Here is an 18,556-nt window from a genome sequence, read left to right on the forward strand (position 1 = left end):
ATCAATACGTCTGAGCGCCCCTCACATGAAATAAGTTGAACGCGACTGAAGAGAATAATAATGGCTGGGTGGGGGAGAAAAAATAAATGTATTCTGTGTGTGAGAGGGTAATTCAGCTGTTTCTTCTCTAGGTGCACTCAGGATTGAGAGAGGACAAGTGAGGGAGAGTGTGTGTCTGAGTAGGAGAGAGAGATAGAGAGAGAAAGAGGGAGACAGAGGGAGAAAGCTTTAGCCTGGCTTTCCTCCGCTGTGCCTTTCAGCTTCTCTCTCACTGTAGAAAGAGGCGTGACCATGGACCAGTATAAAGTCCAAGGAGAGCCACTCGTGTTGAGCCATTCTCAGGAGCGAGTCCTTTGCACTGCACACAAGCAAGAGGAGGAAACTGCAGCTGTTACTTAAAACACTGCCTTTTGATGACCTGCTTTGCATTTGGACACTTGTAGACCAGATTTTTTGGTGTTTGAGCAGAGGGTGGGCGAGCCTCTGGACTCGAAGACAGAGCAAGACTCACCTGAGCACACTGGTGGATATCCTTCCTGCAACTGTTCATTCCAAAATTACAAAACCTAGTTCTTATCACCAGCACATTCGCCAGTCGAGCAGATCAAGAGCAGGCTCCAGTTTCTGCGCTGTGAAATTGAATCAGAGGAACGGAGAGGCAGTACAGCAGAGGCATTGTGTCCCTGCAATTGAAACACTAACCAGCTGAAAATATCAAAGACCATCTGGACAAAGCGTTCTTCTCAATCCTCCCTTGCTTGTCTAAAATCGGCTGTTGAAGTATAAAGTGATCAAAAGCTGCACGACATTCAGAGAGAGCAGGGAGGCTAAGGGGACCATACACGAGGGAGAAGGACTGTGTGCAGGTGCCAGGGCTGCCATGGTGCGTGGAGGTGGTGTAGCTCCATCCTGCAGGGGCCTGTGGGTGTTTGGCGCCCTGTCGCTGGTGGCGCTGTGCTTGTCGGACCAAGCTATTCGTTGCCCCGTGTGCTCAGAGGAGAGGCTGGCCAGCTGTCGGCTGCCAGACGGCTGCGAGGAGACAGTGCGGGAGCCCGGCTGTGGCTGCTGTCCCACCTGCGCCCTGCCTAAAGGTGCACACTGTGGCGTCTACTCACCCCGATGTGGCACAGGCCTTCGCTGCTACCCGCCACGGGGTGTGGAGAGGCCACTGCACTCGCTGATGCATGGCCAGGGGGTGTGCACCGATGAGCGGGAGGTGGAAGAGAACTCAGGTGAGAACAAAGGGGTCAGAGTTTGTGTGAACTGATGGCAAATTCACCTAGTTTAGATATTGTCGGTTATAAAGAGGCTCAAAGAACTAAAACATTTCCAGAAAGTATGATATCTCTACAAAGGTTTATGTAAAGATGCTCTAATTATCTGCAGCATGTAACAGCCGTCAGCCACAGCTGACCTGGTCTGACCAAACCTCTCCAACACTGGTCTTTCTCTTTCCGTCTTCCTCTGTGGACCCACGCCCGGGCAGACCAGAATATTTTCTGTCTCTGCTGCCTGGGCCTTACCTGAGCTGGGCAGGGTCAGAGTTGGGGGGTGTGACAATGTGCTGCTTGTTTACCCTAATCTCAGCTAAGCCCTGAACCAGAGCATGCACACACACAAGCTCCTCACGCATGGCCTGATGGGAGAGTGCACACAGTCCCCCTGCTGTCTTGTGGATGGTCGTTTTGAAAGGGGCCCTGCTGTAAGATGTAGCGCAGGCTTCAGAGAGGCCAGCGGAGGAGGTGTGGTCATAGATCAGGTGGGTGTGTGTGCATGTGAGAGAGTGTGTGTGTGTGTCTGCAGCATGTGTCTACACTCTGTATGACTATGTGGTGTGTTAGTGAAGACCATACCTGTGTTAGTGTAGGAATCCTTCATTTGGTTAATGCTTATGCAACACTTACAACTCACTTTCCCAGCCTACCTTGGGTGTGCAATTATCTCATCATGCTCATGTTAAACTGAAATCCTGCAGGTAGTCATGTAGTGTGGGGAGGGAAATGCATTGTGGTGGTCTGTGTGTGTGTGTGTGTGTGTGTGTGTGTGTGTGTGTGTGTGTGTGTGTGTGTGTGTGTGTGTGTGTGTGTGTGTGTGTGTGTGTGTGTGTAATGGGAGGAGGTAATAAAAGCTGCTGTATGAAATGACTGTAATGGAGTGTGGCCAGTCTGGGGCTATTAGAGCTCTATGCAATCAGTAATTCACTTGCTGCTCTTTCATGGATGCCACGCCCCCATTCCTCCTCCTCCTGCTCCTGCTGCACATATCTAACTATCTAACTATCCTCTTCTGATGTCATTGTCTCTATCACTCTTTTCTAGGTCAACGTCTTGTCCTCCTCTTTGTTGTTGCATTCCTCTTGCAGAGAAGAAAGTCTGTTTCCACTTTCACACAGTGGGATGTCTTAATATTGGATGTCTTATCTGCATATCCAGTTGCAGTTCACTGCTTTGACGTTACCTTCTTTCTATTGATGGGACACGCTCTACTGTTTCTCTTCCTCTGCTTTACACAAAGGGTGGTGTTGATTTCCATTATGCCGAATGAGACAACTGTTATAATGTGTCGCAGACAAGTTGGTTCTTTCATTTGTTCCACATTATCAACTAACTGGCCTGGTGTTGCTCCCACTGAGTCTAGGCTCCCAGACATGTACTGATACTGGCAGTAGGCTATCTGCTCGCGTCAGAACACCAATGATTTGAATCTTCAATGCAGCATCTGTTTTCCCTGGCCCTGGGTGCTCCCCTCCCTCCCTCCCAACCCTAACAAGCCTTCAAGTGCATCGCCCACCACGTCCAGCTCCTTCATGAGGATGAGCTCATCGGCACTCCTGCTGCCAGAGCTGAAATGAGAGCCTTCTGCTCTCTGTGCAGGGCCAGCATAGGTTAGGCCCGGCACATAGCGTGACTAAATGGAATCAGAGAGACGAGGAAAGCTGTTTAGAGTATGATAAAAAAAGGAGGGCTTGCTTGGTCCACATCTGTCCATCAACACAATTTTATCTTGCAGAATATTCTCCCTGAACATTATTTATGCTCTTTGATGCTGCACTGTCTGATCAGCTGGACCGGAACTGGGTTATATGGCACTGGGGGGAGTCTCGGGTCCTTTCTCCCGGGTGGAGCGTCAGTAGATGGAACATTTTGGAAAGTTCAGAAGTTTTGTTTTTGGTGTTCTGTAATCTGAGTGCAGAGTTCTGTCTCCACACTCCTCCTTACCCCTGGAGTCTGTCATAACAAAGCGGGGAAGCTCTGCCCAACAAATCTCACTGTAAATCAATTATTCTGGGCAGCAGCTCAGATCCGCTGTATAAGAATGTTCAATGTAAACTATGGTAGTAGAGGGACAATTAGAAAGACATTGGGGAAAGGCGAGGAGCAACTCCAGTCACAAGCAGGAGATTTCCTTTGTGGCGCATTCACTGTACTAATGCATTATTAAACAAGGGGGTGCATCTCCTGAATACATGTCTGACACTGCCCCACTCCTAGCAACAGTGAACATGCTAGATAAAAATAGAAAAGGGTTTTTAAAAACCAAGAGAATTCATAATGAAAAGGACCATGAGGTAGAAGCAGATGTGGACTTGACTAATAGTTACTGTACATCGTTGTGTGACAAATATCTGTGCTGTCTTTCAACTGTCACTAGTTACTAACTACTATTTTTTATCTGGGTCAAAACATTAGCATTGTTCTCAAAAATGTGTTTATATTATTTATGCTGAATTTCCATAGTAACAACAAGCACTATCCAGCATCTTATGTCAAGGTCTAAGACAATTTTAGTGCTTCTTAATATCCCATTCTTAGAAACCCTCTCTAATACTTAGAATGAATCATCATGCGTGTGTTGGCGTCTGCTCCTACATTCCAGCTGAGTCTGCCTCGAAATCATATTCAAACGCTTCCATCTCACATTGAAACGGATATTATTCACAAACCGATACAGATGTCAGATATGAAGTCTTACACCTACAGGCACAGAGTTAGGAGGTGAGCGAATGAAACTGTCAGTGGAGCGAGCCTCAGTCCATCCATGCTCAATTTACTAGATACAGATCTCCATGAAAGCAGCATGCTAACCTAGATTTTCACTGCTCCTATTAGCAAGCACTCCTTAGCACATTTAGGGAGTTGTGAACTGGTTAAAGATGTGCATGTAGTTTTGGGGTGAATCATATTTTCAAATCTCTCTGAGCAGATGTCCTCTAATGTTGTGTATTTGCTTTCTTTGGGCTGTGCAGCACATTTGTACAGCTGGGGCTCTTATGCAGGAGTAAACCCTGATTAGCTAATTGCTGTCCTCTGTGAGAGAATGACCCCCTCCCAGTGTTGGAGCAGAGAGATCCACAAACAATCCTACATTGTCCTGACCGTGAAACACACTTAATCTGAGAAGGACGGCAATCATCAGGGACTGATATTTCATATTTAAGGCCAGTATTTCACTGATCAAAACCCTGCAGCACTCTGCACCTCAACCTCTTCATGGTGATTATATTGAGAATTGCATTTTCTAAGCACTGATTATTTATAATTATTTTTGCCTTCATATATGATCAAATACTTTATTAGTTATATCTAATATTCCAGGAACTAAGCAGGCATTTTAAATTATGTATTCATTTCCACTCCTTGCACTTCCACTCAAGATCCTGCTCAAATAATTGAAACAAGAACAGTCCATTCAGAATTAAGTTAATAATGTGACTCAAAATAGTTTGACCTAATTCACTGCAGCTGCAGGTTTCCCTATATTCATAGATCCAATGCACGAACAGTGCATCAACAAATGATGAATGCCTCGAAAAAACCTCAGCTTGCTTCGAAATAGTTTACTCACAAAATCTGAACTCAAATACATGAATTGACCCTGAGGTTACAAATGACTGTAACACCTCAGTTCAGTTGATAATGTTGAATGAAGACATAAATTCAGACATCTCAGAACTTGCTTTTTCCAGATGAAAAATTTGATTGTTTTCTCAAAAACAGAAGAAACAATGTTCTGAACCAGACGATTTAAGGATTAAGGAGATTTTAAGGATGATGATGATCCATCTAGAAGACTTCCTGCTCTATCCTCTTCTCATATTTGTCCCTATGATCCACACCTGCATGTGTGTTATATCTGGCTTAAAAGAGTTTCAAGCCTTAGGCTAAAATATTACACAATTTTTAAAAGCAGAAACCAAAGCAACCGACCTGTTTTCTTCACCGAAAAATCAAGAGCTGCTTCGGCAGCAGAGTGATCAGGATTTTATACTTGTTTCTGTGAACTTTGTTCTGCTTTGTTCTAAACAGATACTAACAAACAGAATCAATAACAGCCGAGAAATCAAAAAGAAACATGTGTACTTTTAATAATCCTCAGGTTTATGGTTAATAATTATTTTCTGCTCCTTCAAGGGTGAATCAAACAGCTGCTGCTGTATCTTCTTTGGATTCAGACTCACAAACATGTTGTATTTTACAATGTCTGTTATTATTATATTATATTATTATTATTATTATCAGTTTATTTTTATTATCATAAAGGGAGGTGGCTGGAGTAGTATCAGGCAGTGCAACAGTAGGTGTCTTGTCCTTGTGATTCATAGTTGATTCACCTCTCAGGTTTCTTTGACAAATAAAAAGAGTTGGCCTTCTTACAACACACGCTGCTAGTCTTGAACAGTGTTCTGAAAACTGCACTGATGATTAACTGCTTCAAAGAAATCTGTTGCCTGGAAATCAGAAGTCTGATACTCTCTCCAAGCATCCAGTGTTGAGTGAAAAGTTTGGTAGTAAGCCTAGTTTACTTTTGAGCTGCCAGAATCTCATGAAAACAAGACTTGGTAAAAACCTAGTATAAGTCTGGAACATTTATGGGCCTGCAAATTTCAAGATTTGACTGTTGGTTCCTTTTTTTTCATAGAGACCAGTTGGCGTCTTGGTTATAGCTTGCTTTTGAAATACTACCGCAGTGCATGGCGGGCTTCTGACAGTGTTGTCAGCTCGGAACAACACTGGGTAGTTTCCACTTTAGCTGTGTGTGTTCTCGCGACAGGACTGAGGTTCTCAGGAGTAACCACACAGGGATGTCACTGCAGGCAAACCACAGGTTTTTAGATTTTCACCTGTTTTAAGTTGCCATTGTTTATGGACCCCTATACTTTTTTTTATTATCATGACCAAAGTTTGTACTGAGTGAGAAAAGTTACAGTTGAGAAATAAACTGGTCAGTGCACTTATGTAGGTTGAGCCATTTCTGTTATGCTCCCTTTTCATAGTGACAATCAAGCAACACTTTGAACAGGGTTTCATTGGACATTGAGTTTGACTGTACCGGTCGCAAATAACTTCACTAAGCAGACAGGACGACCTGACGTAGCAGCGTCAATGTTGATAAAATATAAAACTGATGCTTTGAATCTTCTCAGTGGCGGCCTTACCAATTATTTGTTACTTATCTGCAGTTGGTAAGCTCCTCTTCACGTAGACCACAACTCAAGTATAATGGGTAATATATTTACCTTGCTCTGTAAGTGTATTTGTATCAAAAAGATCCCAAATACAGTCATTTCATTTAGAAGGGTGCATTGGGGAGGTCGTGGCTTGGGCGGTAGAGCAGCTTGGCTGCTGTTCTCAGGGTTTGATCACTGGTTTCCTCGAACTTATGCCAAATCAAATATGCAGATGGTGATCTGTTGTGACGACCCCTCACTTGAGAAGTCAAACAGCAATAACATTAAAAGGGTGCATCTCAGGTTTTTGTACAAATGTTTCACATACTGGACTCTCTTCTGGCTTCGAACAAGATCTGAACTAGTAGAAGTATAAACCATTGCAAAGCACTCTGCCAGTCTTTCTCAGCATAACTAAATATTTATTTGACGAGGATTTTACACACAATGTTTACACACAACAGTGGAATCTGAAATCTCATGACCCCTTTGGTCCCTTATGTCACTGTTTTACGGACTACACAGAGAAGGTAAACATACTGAATCTGTTGAAAATGTAGATGGAATGATGTAACCACAACAAGCTTGTGTGAAGTAGTTTGTCCTGTGACAGAAAATACATTCATCAAAACAGATGGGGCCTGCCAATCAATGATCAAGATTCATTACAAGATACATTTGCTGGAACCGACATGTGACAACAAATATTTAAGTAGGAACTGGATTGAGCAAGTCATGCAGTTTTTTGTGCAACAGGTTTGGAATTTTTTCAGTGATTGGAAAGGAGTCAGTCACAGGTTATACTGTTTACCTACGATGCTATTAATATCAATGGTTTCACAAATGAAACTGATAATGAATTCAACCTACTCATTCAGAGGTAGATAAATACTCTTTGTTTTTGTTTGAATGGGTCTTGTTGACTTTGTTTAAACACCAAAGTTATGAGGTGAAGGTTGTTCTGGATTCGGAGTACCAGTGCAATGCCTGTTGTAAACCTGCCTGTTCTCTTGTCCTGTGTTAATGCTGTGGAGCTACTTCAGAATGATTCCTTGTCATAAGTGAGTCCTCTTCAAACAGTTCAACAATATACTGTCACTTTCATAGTTTGTGCACTCTGAGCTTTTTATAAACAGTCTATGGTGCAAATTGAAGTTAGAACTTTGCGTTCATCCTACCTGGTTTATCTGCAATGAGAGGCTGAATTTGCTTCATTACTGTTCGCATGTGAGGTTTAGATTAAAGCTTGAATAATTTACTTAATTGCTTTTATTTTTTGATACATTGCATGATGGCTATTTCAGAATTTTGTTAAGCAATCGACACAATCTTCAGACGCAAGTTCACAACTTTTCAAAATAAAATCTCTGTAATTCAGCTCGATATAAAGCATTGGAGTAACAAAATGAACATTGTGCTTTTAATTGAAAGACAAATTGCCAAACAGGAAGTGATTCTATTAATGTTGTTGCCATGACAGATGTCAGCACCCAAAATGTTTGTGTCAGTCCGATATAGTGAAATAGAACAATTATCAAAATGATCTGGTGGCGATTTTGACCGTGGTTTGACCCACTTGCCGACCACTGCTGAAGTTTATCAGAGAAAGACATGTTCAACTCCGTCCACAGACTGAAGGCCCACTGCCCTGATGGACAGATAGACAGAAAGACGGACAGATGATGGTGGAATTAGTAGGTGGATGATGAAGGTACATTTACTGCAGACCTTTATTTATCTTTGCTGTGCACCTGCGACAGGCAGTGTACAGGGGTTGCTCCATGGCTGATATTACACTGTAGGAATCAGATTTTAAAGGCTGCTGGTCCAAATCAAATGAAACCACAAAGAGAAGTGGCAACTTCCTCCATGGAAACCAGCAGTGGTAGCAAACAGGACATGCCACCCCTGACCCACTTCGAAGTCACTTTGGCTCACCCTGCGAAAGAGCGTGGAATCGGAAAATTGTGAACTGGCAAAAGACAAGAAAGAACAACTTGTAACGAGGGAAACAGCTGAAACCCCGTTGGCTCTTGTGGAAGAAAGTGCTGATGAGCAACAGCAACAAGACTAAAAATACAAACAGGCAAAAGACACTTCCCTCCTAGACAAGCCAAGCCAAGCAAGAGGACTGTCTGTGAAGTTTAGAGAAACCCGGTCACCTTTCAACTCCACTCAATGAGCGGTAAAAAAAAAAACAACAAATCATTAGCAGAAAATGGCCCAGGATCAATACCTGCAGTAGGGATAGCATAAGCCAGACAGCTACAGTGGTAACAAAAGCTTGTACTGATTTAGATATGTGTAAGCATGCCATCATGCATCGTGGACATGAGAAAAGGTTTTACAGAGGCTACGGCCCCACCTTCATTGTCTCTTGCCAACAGCAGTTAACTGGATCCCTGGCAGTGGTTCAGTAATCAGACCGAGAGCAGATTCAAAATGATGAAGCCGTTTCTAGTTCTTTCACTCCAGTGCCGATCTATAACATGCCTATAGGTTATGAGCAGAAAGCATGAAATGCTGCCATCTCTTAAAAACACAGGTGAAAGGCAACTTCATGTATGTGCATAAGAAACATATACACAAACTCTATCCATCATTTGGCTCATCCTATGCCTCAAACTAATCACCTGTATACACACATACAAACACACACACACACACACACACACACACACACACACACACACACACACACACACACACACACACACACACACACACACACACACACACACACACACACACAGTTATGCCCACTTGTGACAGTGCAAATACCCTCTAACAACCTCCATCTGGCACAATCTGAGGTTGTTGTGGAAGGGTGGGGAGTAAGGAGGGAGGGGGGCATTTCCTGAGGAAGCAGCTGGCTGCCTGCAGGGCCATGGAACTGCAGGATTATAGGGATGCAAAGGTGAATGTGGCACAGACCACAATGTACAGAGGGTGGCAGATAAGGGGTGGTAACGTTTTTTAAAAAGCCTCAGAGCTCATGGTGTGGCTGTGGTGCGGGAGTTGAAGAGTGCCGGGGCGCGAGCTGAGGTACAGATTAACCCCCCAGAGCAGGAATACAGCGCAGTGTCCTTGAGGTTAACCTGGCCTAGTTTTTAGCCTACATTTTACCACGTTCAGCTGTATGGGATGTTATGTAGAAGGACAAGGAGGATGAGCAGAACAGCTCCCGCTCTGTATCTGTCACTCAGCCAAATAATGCAGATAATGGGTTGCGTAAATTATGCTAACGTCATAGAATTGAGCTGCACTGACACTCATGCGAGTGACGCTCCTAAAATAATTCTGAAAAACTATTGACGTAATAATTCTGACTGTGTATTGTTCACATTCTTGTTGAATTTGCAGAACCTAAGCATTATTTCTTGCCCTATAGCGATGGACAGGCAGGATGAGATCATCCCTGAGCACCCAAACAACAGCAATATCCGGTGCAGTCCACAGGACAAGCGCTGCATACAGAAGACCCTGGCCCGGCATCCTCAGAAATCCACGAATCAGAGGAGCAACACTGCCAGGGAGGAGACCAAGGCGGCGCTGGTGAGAGAAACAATCTTACATCTTATCAGTTTCACCCGAAAACAACAAACCCAGGCATTTCCTTGTGCAGTACGTGCCTCAGCCCCCGCAGGTGTTTTACATTACGCCTTTATGGTTCCAAAGCCACAAGCGGAACAGTCAGGCTATAAATTGTACAAATTAGTTATTTACACACTATAATGTTTAATTGCGGTCTTGTGAAATAAAGTACAGGTGGACATTGACGTCATCGTGTAATTCCTGTTTTAAGATAGGAAAGATCATGATCATAACATTCCCATTAATCAGTAACAGGCTGGTTTTTACCACATTTTGAATTAAGAAATGTGTTGCAGCCATGCACAGCAATGCCACACTCTCTGTCAATTTACATTTATTTGGGCGTTTTTTGGGGGATGTTAATGTTTTACTTTAAAAAAAAAAAAAAGTTTTCAAAGTGTTTGTGGGAATGGAGTCTGACTGGCTGCAGATCGATTCAAAAACCTGCCACAAAGATTAATTCACATTCAATCAATTGCTTCTTTGCAAGAAAAACTCAATTCCATTTGCAGATTCTGTGCATTTGAAAAAAACAAAACAGAGTCAAGTTAAAAACCTGTGTTAACTCAAGTTTCAGGATCACGCCAAAACGGAACTTTGAGTTAAAAATAAACCATGATGGAACAATTAAAGTTTGAATTTTTTCCAAGACAGTTAATCATCTAAAAAAAAAAACTCCTCTGTGCAACAAGTTCAACGTGTTCACAAATAATGAGCACTGGAGGCAATACACTCAGCAGGTAAATTATAGTAACTTGACTTAGCCCCAGCAGACAAGAGCAGACACTAAATCCCAAGACACTTCCCGTTTTTCCTGTGTTTATTTTTAAGGCTTAATGACGGACTGCAGTTATCTTTTAAGACGTGGTGGCTGATTTTTTATTTTACCTTAACATACTCATGATTGTCTTGTCCATTTAGGAAACTAGACAGCCATTTTACATCATTTCATAGACTGCAGTTTTCTTAGGCCACTGTACATGTCTATGCACATATTGCAAGTGATTTCTCCCACAGGCTCCGTGTCGTGCTGAGCTACAAAGAGCATTGGACAGACTGGCATCAAATACCCGCACACATGACGATCTCTTCACAATCCCTATACCCAACTGTGACAAGAACGGAGACTTCCACCCTAAACAGGTCTGTCATTTCAAGCACACACTCTGTGAGTCTGTGAATTCCCATTAAAAAGCCAACACAAGTAAAAATGCCTATCTCTCTACTTCAAACAATTCCTTTCAAGCTACATCAGCAATGTGTGGGCCAAATCACAAAACAGTCCTGCAGCCGATGAAATATTGTCTTCCAAGCTCAAGATCAACACCAAAGTGTGTCCAAGTCGCCTGTTAATGCCAAGGTCTTATTATTCTTAGCTCAAATGAAAAGGGATTTACTTTTAGGAATCCAGAGTTGAGCTATGCGTGGAAAGTGGTTTCCCCTAAACTGTTGAACAATAATCACTTTACTTCTGTGATGGATGCAATTAGATTTAGAATGTAGTTACATTCTTTGTTATTCTGCCTTTGTGAGATTGGGCAACTATGAAGATAAGAGTGAGGGAAAGAGAGAACATAACAACACAGATAAGACTGCTCTGAGCTGAATATGCAATCAAAGCAGCAGTCGCTCAGCTAGTGATAAAAAAGGAAATCTCTGCTAAGGCAGCAGTCATCAGGAGTCTGAGTTGTGTTGGTTGTGTAACATGGTTAAAGGAGCTCGGTCTGCACAGATTCTCAGGCATCTGTTTACTGTTTAACTACAGCTGCACCCTAAATATCGGGAGGTAAAGAACAGGTCATGAAGGAAACTAGGAATCACTTCATAACAGAGTTGCTCTGAGATTATTAACTGGGAGCTTTTTAAAACTTAATCACTACAAAAAAAACAAACACACTAAATCTCATGATAGATTTTCCATTACAATAATTGCTAAAAGCTCATACAAGGAATCTCAGGATTTACACAACAAATAATGAAATTACTTGACATACCTGTTTGTTTAGCATCTTTAAATTCCAGCTGGGCGTGATTTACCTTCACTTAAAGCTCTGTTTATCATTAACATTCTCTTGATGTGGCCTGCTGATAAAATTGCTAAACCTGACAAACTCCAGTCATTTAACCATTTATGCAGGACAATGCCAAGAGCTGTAAAACAATAAAAATGTCCGAGAGCTTTACAAGCCAGGTCTGATGTCATTTATATGGCCCTGCCAACAGAGCACTGACACACCTCCGCTTTAAAGATAATTAAGCTGCTCTCTAACCTCTAACCTAGTTTTATATAAACCTGCACAAATTGATTCTTGTGAGAAGCTGTACACGCTGTAGATGAAACAGGGATATTTTACACTAATATCACTGAGTCAAATGTTGTAAAATATATTACACATTATATTACTTTGATTTGTTTACACATCCAGCAGACACAGAGCGACACTCAGCTCTGTTTTGGTTTCGATCTCTCTAATCTTTACTATCTGCTAAAAGCTCCACTTTGTTCACCAGCTTGTTGTCAACGTTGTCAGAGTGGATTTTAAGAGCTTTTTACCCTTTGCTGATGAAAACATACCTATGAGGATGTTAAAAGTGAACTGCAACAGTAAAGTTGAAGCAAAGAACCGTAGAGCTGAGGAGAAGTGCAGAGTTGGGTGTTATGTGGAACAGTGACACCCTCCATATTACATTCAGTCATTTGATCCGTTAAAATGTTGAGGATTAGCCCCTGCAGTTAAAGGTAGTGTTGGTCTTTTGTTTCTGAAACACTTTTTTATCTTATTTGTTGAAATGCTCTTCACGTCTTGATAGCCATAAAAAAATAAAGTCATCTGAAAAAAAAAGCCGCTGTCTGTTGGCAAGACCATTTCATTCAGACTGGATGAAATGATGCACTGCTGACCCTGTCTGTAACTAACTGACCTGAGCCTGCACGCACGCTGCCCGTGCTCTCACTGTACATGAACAGATTCTTAACAAGGTGGGGTGACATACACTGCTTCGGAAGAGACGATCATCGGAGGTTAGTGAGCAAGTCACCAAAAAGTTGGCTTCTAGCAGTTTTTAGTCACTGAACTTTCATGTGTTTTGGGGGCGTAACTCTGACAAGAGAGCAGATGGGAGGGGGTAGGATGTATCAGTTGCATTATTTTAAAGTGAAGCCTGTGTGATTACCAACCCTAACCTCTAAGAAGGTGTTCTACAAGTAGTATATTCTGTTGATCTTTGTGCCCACAGTGTCACCCTGCACGTGATGGCCAGCGGGGAAAGTGCTGGTGTGTGGATCAGAAGACGGGCATGAGGCTGCCGGGGCCGTTGGAGCAGCGAGGGGATCTGGACTGTCACCAGTTAATGACTGCCACCCTGAGGGATTGAGGAGTGGGGTGTGGCAGTGGGGGTGCAGGACCAGCTGAATTCTACTGGTGCTTATTAGTAGAACTACATGAGGAAAGGACTTCGCCCTAAAGCCTCACTTCAACGAAGGCCAACAGTACTTGACCTTTCGCAACAAAAAGGAAACCATTGAATTGAGTTCTTTTGCTATTTTGTTTCTGTGTGTGACAGTTTTTGATCTCTGAGTGTTTTAAGCACTTGTGTATTGTTTCTACTGTGTGAACCTAAGGCCGATAGTCCTTAGACGGGTGGCAGAAAATAAGCCCTTCCACAGATAAGAGATTTAGTTGTGATATTTGTTAGAGAAGAAAAGGTGTTGTTTTCTCTAGTCTAACTTCAGTGTCGTATTCTTGAATAGTGACAAGAAAATGCATCAACCCGAGCAGAGAGTCAGACCTGAGACACAACAGGAGCTGTTCATATTTGTTTCATTCTTTCTGGAGCTACTAGATCAGTTTTAATTACTGCATCAGCACAATCCAGAAAGGTTCTAAATTAAAGGACTGTGTACTAGTTTATTCACACAATATGTGTAAATTGTTGTAATGTGTGGCTCTTACTTTATTGTCCTATATGTTGTAAACTCCACCCATCTGGTAGACTGGTCAAAATAAACCATAAAACATGTTTACAAGCACAAAGTTTAGTTTAGAGACAACACAAGAGTAGCAATAATAGATAGGATGAGAACAACATATTCAATCAAAAAAGGAAGAGGGGTAACAAAGAATTGCATCAACCGCCTGCCTTGAATTATCATATGATAAACCATAGCTCTTCAAAACATGGAGACCAAAGTGAAAAGTGACACTCAATTGAAAAACTGTATCTTTAAAAAGCCTGGAACAGATCTGCTCCGTCACCCCGGGGTTAACTCTGTGTACCCCTTTAGTTTCAGACAAGCTCTCTCCAGTAGGAGGACTGGCAGTGTAGCTGGGCTAGAAACTCTGTACACTGCTGATAGGACAATCTTATTTTTCCAGCTGGTGCTAAGATTCCAGTGTGACACTCATGTTTGCATGAAAGTGTTTCAGCATACAGGACTTCTCTCCAAACAGACTGCTTGACAGATCTTTGGTGGTGCTATATACTGATTGTGCCAAAAACGCAAAAAAATATATGGCTTCTGCACTTTTTTGGGCATTGTTTAGGATTAGAACAGAAGACTGACATTTTCAGGAAGTGGTGCAATTAGCATCACCAAGTGTGAGGGGCACCTCAATGTGTGACCATCTGCATAAGTCATTGACAAAGGCCTTCCATGTGTGATTTCATGTTATTGTCAAAATGTGAATGTAACATCCCACATTAGCTTTGCACTATCATTACAGCCACTGCAGTAAATAACGTGTAGCATGATGTCTTTAAAGAAAACAAGCAGAGTGTTATAACTTGTAATGATTTTTGGGGCAGCAACGCAACATGTAGCGAACATCAAGCCTTGAATAGAGGACTCTGGTGTAGAAAGTAATGATCATAATGACCGTGCTCTGTTAATCTGTCAATGCTAGTTAAGAGGCATCATAATATCATCTATAGAGAATCACACTAATAATTAAATGAGTGAATAGCAATTCCTCAAATTTTTTATACATCATAGGAGAAGCTGGTAATACTCGTATAGCAATTAGATTGTACTGGTGGAGTGCAGTACATGAAAGTAGCAGGTTTAAGCTAATGCTGGTGTTTGTCATCACCAGATATGAACAGCCTGCTCCATCTGTTCTATGGGACACTCTATGGTTATTATTAATTCAAGAAAAGATTCATCTGGGTGGTCACTACTGGTGTTATCTGGGCCTGAATTCACTGGAGAAGAGGGACATCCCCACACAGAACAGCGTAAATGCCAACCTAACAAATCCTTAGTGTGCAGATTGCAGTATAATAATATCAGATATTTTGAAATCAAATAAACTACCACACTCTGATTTTACCTCAATATCAGTTAAGCTTTAAATATGACTGTTTGAGCACAGCATCCTGAGGGAGTTTTTTTTTTAGCTCCACGAAGAAATAAGAAAAGTACCACAGAAATTATTATTATTATTATTGTTGTTGTTGTTGTTATTATTATTGTTATCATTTTTTATTATTTCTCACTTTTTTCCATATTGAATCTGCTCGAATCATTCCAAACTGCACTAGTATATCCATATAGTCAGAGAAAAGAAAGGTTGTTAAACTTTCAGGTGTAAAAAGTAGTCGCTCTCAACCCAGCTAACAGCCGATATGGATCACCTCACTAAATTTGACAAATGTGGCCTGTTGCCACCAGTCGGATGTTTCTCAGTGTATCCTGAAGGTACTTGAGGTTGTGAGGGTGAAATTCTAAAGAATTAAAACAACCCCTCTACTATTTGTACACATAACATTTTAAGTGCACTTTTTTGCTACAAAACTTATATAAGAAATTGAAATAAAAATTAAAGAGAATAACAAGTTACTTTCTTTAGATCCACAGCCTGTAATGTTTAATCATAGCATACAACAATTATCCAAGGTAACTTAATATCAGTAAGAACTCCACACTTGGCCCTCCATTACTAATCAAACTGCATACGCTAGAAATGTAATCTAATCATTGAAGCCATGGTCAATTTATCACCTTTGCTGGAGACACAGCATTATCACCTGATGACCAGTTTGACCTGTCATTAAAGAAGAGATGTATCCAAAGGTTGTTCACCACAACACAGACAGATAGAGAAAAGGATGGCCTGAGTGGAGAATCATTGCTCCAGTTTAAAAGATATCAAAAACCAAATAATTCCTGTGACCCCAAAGTATCTGGAGACTTCAATATTCATTCAGTGAACTGCATGCACACAACAAGGTTCCTATACCATCTTATCATACATCAGCTAATGAGGTGTTACTAAACACATTCAAACACGCTCCTCTGTTAAATAGTCCTTATCTTTGAGAGATGGCTTTGATTTTGTAAAGGCCTACCTAACTACATAAACTGTGTGTTTAAGCTATAGCTATTGCTTGATCTTTAACTTTGCTGTACTGACCTGTAATTGCTTTTCTTGAGAGTAGACTGTTCCACTTTGCCTTTGATATTATCTGTTCATGTGTAATGTTTGCATGCATCCAAATGGACTGGGGTTGGGAAAAGCTGAGCTCTTGTGTATCTTGTCCAGAGCAGGACTGTTACAGTATATTCAAACACTGAAGTGATCAAAGAACTGAAATATAGATCAACCAATGAAATAATCAGTTACATTGTAAATGTTTACCTGATGAAAATGTATACATTGTAAAACATCAATTAAAAACACTTAAGAAACGTCAACTTTGTTGTAAATGGAATGTTTGTAGTCTAGCTTTTAGTTTAATGCAAAAATATGTCAGTACCAGCATGTACAGTAAGTTGGCCAATGCATTACAAGAAGCTGTGGAAATGACCAAAACATGTTTTGAAAAGATGGATGTGACTCTCCGGAATGTACAGAAAAAGTGTCCTTGTAGCTTGTTTGACACAAACCGGTACAACATTGCAGGAAAATTTGCCAAGTGCCGTTGACAAACTATTTTAAATGTCAATTATTAAAATCCTTTTACATACCATGTTTGCTCATATCAAACACTACTTCTATGAAGTTTAGTTTAGGTTTATTGTAGTTCTAAATCTTTAAACTGGAGTGTGGGACTTTTACATATAAAGGATCATCTGTTACAGTGTTACACTTGCCAAATGAATTCACTAAATGCTGACATTGGAATCATTTTCACTGAGAGTGTGCCCTAAATGGGGGCGTGAGGCATTGGGCATGGTGCACTTCAGTAATTGAATATTTGACTACATTAGCCCTGACATCCCCTTTGTTTTCACTTCTTTTGTGGTGCCCCACCCTGGACAGCCCTGTCCAACACAGCAGCCCTAATTAGAATGAGCCCAGACCAATAAGGCTTTAATTTCAAATATAATATAATTTAAGAAGTATATAGTGATACAAGGGAATTGCTATCTTTGTAAGTCAAGCATAGCACTACCAAAGGTGAGGATTTGTTTGAGCAAGTTATTTTGGCCAAAACCATTGATAGAAAAAAGGTTTCCCACCCCTGGTTTAAAACGTACTGTTCGGGGTGTGTTCGAAGTGTTTGTATTGTTCAACTGGATTGTGTTCCAGGATACTCTCCACATCTGAATTACAATGATCTAAATGTTTTTGAATACTTCGGGTTTATCAGTCTACCTCTTGCTTTTATCAAGGGGGCTTTTGTACCCTCTCATTAAGTTTGATCTAAATCTCTTTGTCAGCATTTTAGACCGTTATGTCTTTATGTTTGTGATGGTAGAATCCTGTGCCGTTTGTTTCCTGAGCCAATGGTCAGACAAGTTAAAGATAATACTTTAGGCATTTGTCCAAGGAACACCTCTGGAATGATACATCATAATAATCTAGCTGCAGGAGCTTCTAAAAATACCTCCACTGTCCTCTACCAGAGTAAACTTTCAAGTCTGCTTAGTTCCACTGCCTGAGTCCATTTTGGAGAGCTCTGTACGGCTTAAGAACTGGGTCTGAATTTGCATTACAAGAACAGCTTTACGGGTTTTCCTCTGATTGATTCAAAATGTCACAGGGCCAGTTCTGCCCCTGGGCATCCGCAATCCCCCAGCTGTGGCAGGGAGGCCCTGTGTGAGTGTCCGTGTTAATCTTGCACAGTAGCTGACAGGAGGCATGTGACCTCCATCCTACCTCCAGATGTCGTCCATCACAGGTGTCCAGCGCTAAGCAGCCCTGCCGCCCGTGCTTTGTGAGGAATCTGCTCTCTGCCCAGTCCACACAGCTCTCTGGTCATCACATGCTGAAAGAAAAGAAGTTGAAGCCCCACACCTGGAGATGAGCTCACAACAGTGTGTGCGTGCATATTATAAAGGATGCAGGTCAAGCATAAATAAAATAAGCTCTCAAGTGTGCAATGTAAACAGAAAGAAACAGGGTCACAATGAACACAATCAATTAACAAATCCAAAACAAGTACTATTCAGGTTGAATGAACAGAGCTGTAGGCTAAATCCTCCAGGCTTAGAATTGTTATCTTTAGTGAACACACTATTACAACTATTGACCTTGGTGGCTCTCAAACAATGTGACCAAGAATGCAAAG

At 41.6% G+C, this 18,556-nt stretch overlaps 2 protein-coding genes across 3 annotated transcripts in view; one reads left to right on the forward strand and one right to left on the reverse strand.

Moving 5' to 3' along the window:
* LOC117760730 (zinc finger protein Aiolos-like) overlaps positions 1-18,556 on the reverse strand; it is a 28,714-nt gene that overhangs the window by 9,633 nt on the left and 525 nt on the right. Inside the window, exon 2 of one of the 2 annotated variants that reach the window (XM_034584021.1) lies at positions 18,145-18,253. In XM_034584021.1, the coding sequence (XP_034439912.1) occupies positions 18,145-18,161 (17 nt within the window). In that variant the 5' untranslated portion in view covers positions 18,162-18,253. Of the gene's footprint in view, positions 1-18,144; positions 18,254-18,556 lie in introns of those variants that run through there. The other variant, XM_034584189.1, reaches the window with a different exon arrangement.
* On the forward strand, positions 321-16,736 carry LOC117761576 (insulin-like growth factor-binding protein 4). The gene is made up of 4 exons (XM_034585635.1): positions 321-1,232; positions 9,840-10,003; positions 11,060-11,185; positions 13,280-16,736. The coding sequence occupies exons 1-4, from the start codon at positions 881-883 to the stop codon at positions 13,415-13,417; spliced, it is 780 nt and encodes a 259-aa protein (XP_034441526.1). The 5' UTR covers positions 321-880; the 3' UTR covers positions 13,418-16,736.

Source organism: Hippoglossus hippoglossus, chromosome 1 (assembly GCF_009819705.1).
Source record: "Hippoglossus hippoglossus isolate fHipHip1 chromosome 1, fHipHip1.pri, whole genome shotgun sequence".
NCBI lineage: Eukaryota > Metazoa > Chordata > Actinopteri > Pleuronectiformes > Pleuronectidae > Hippoglossus > Hippoglossus hippoglossus.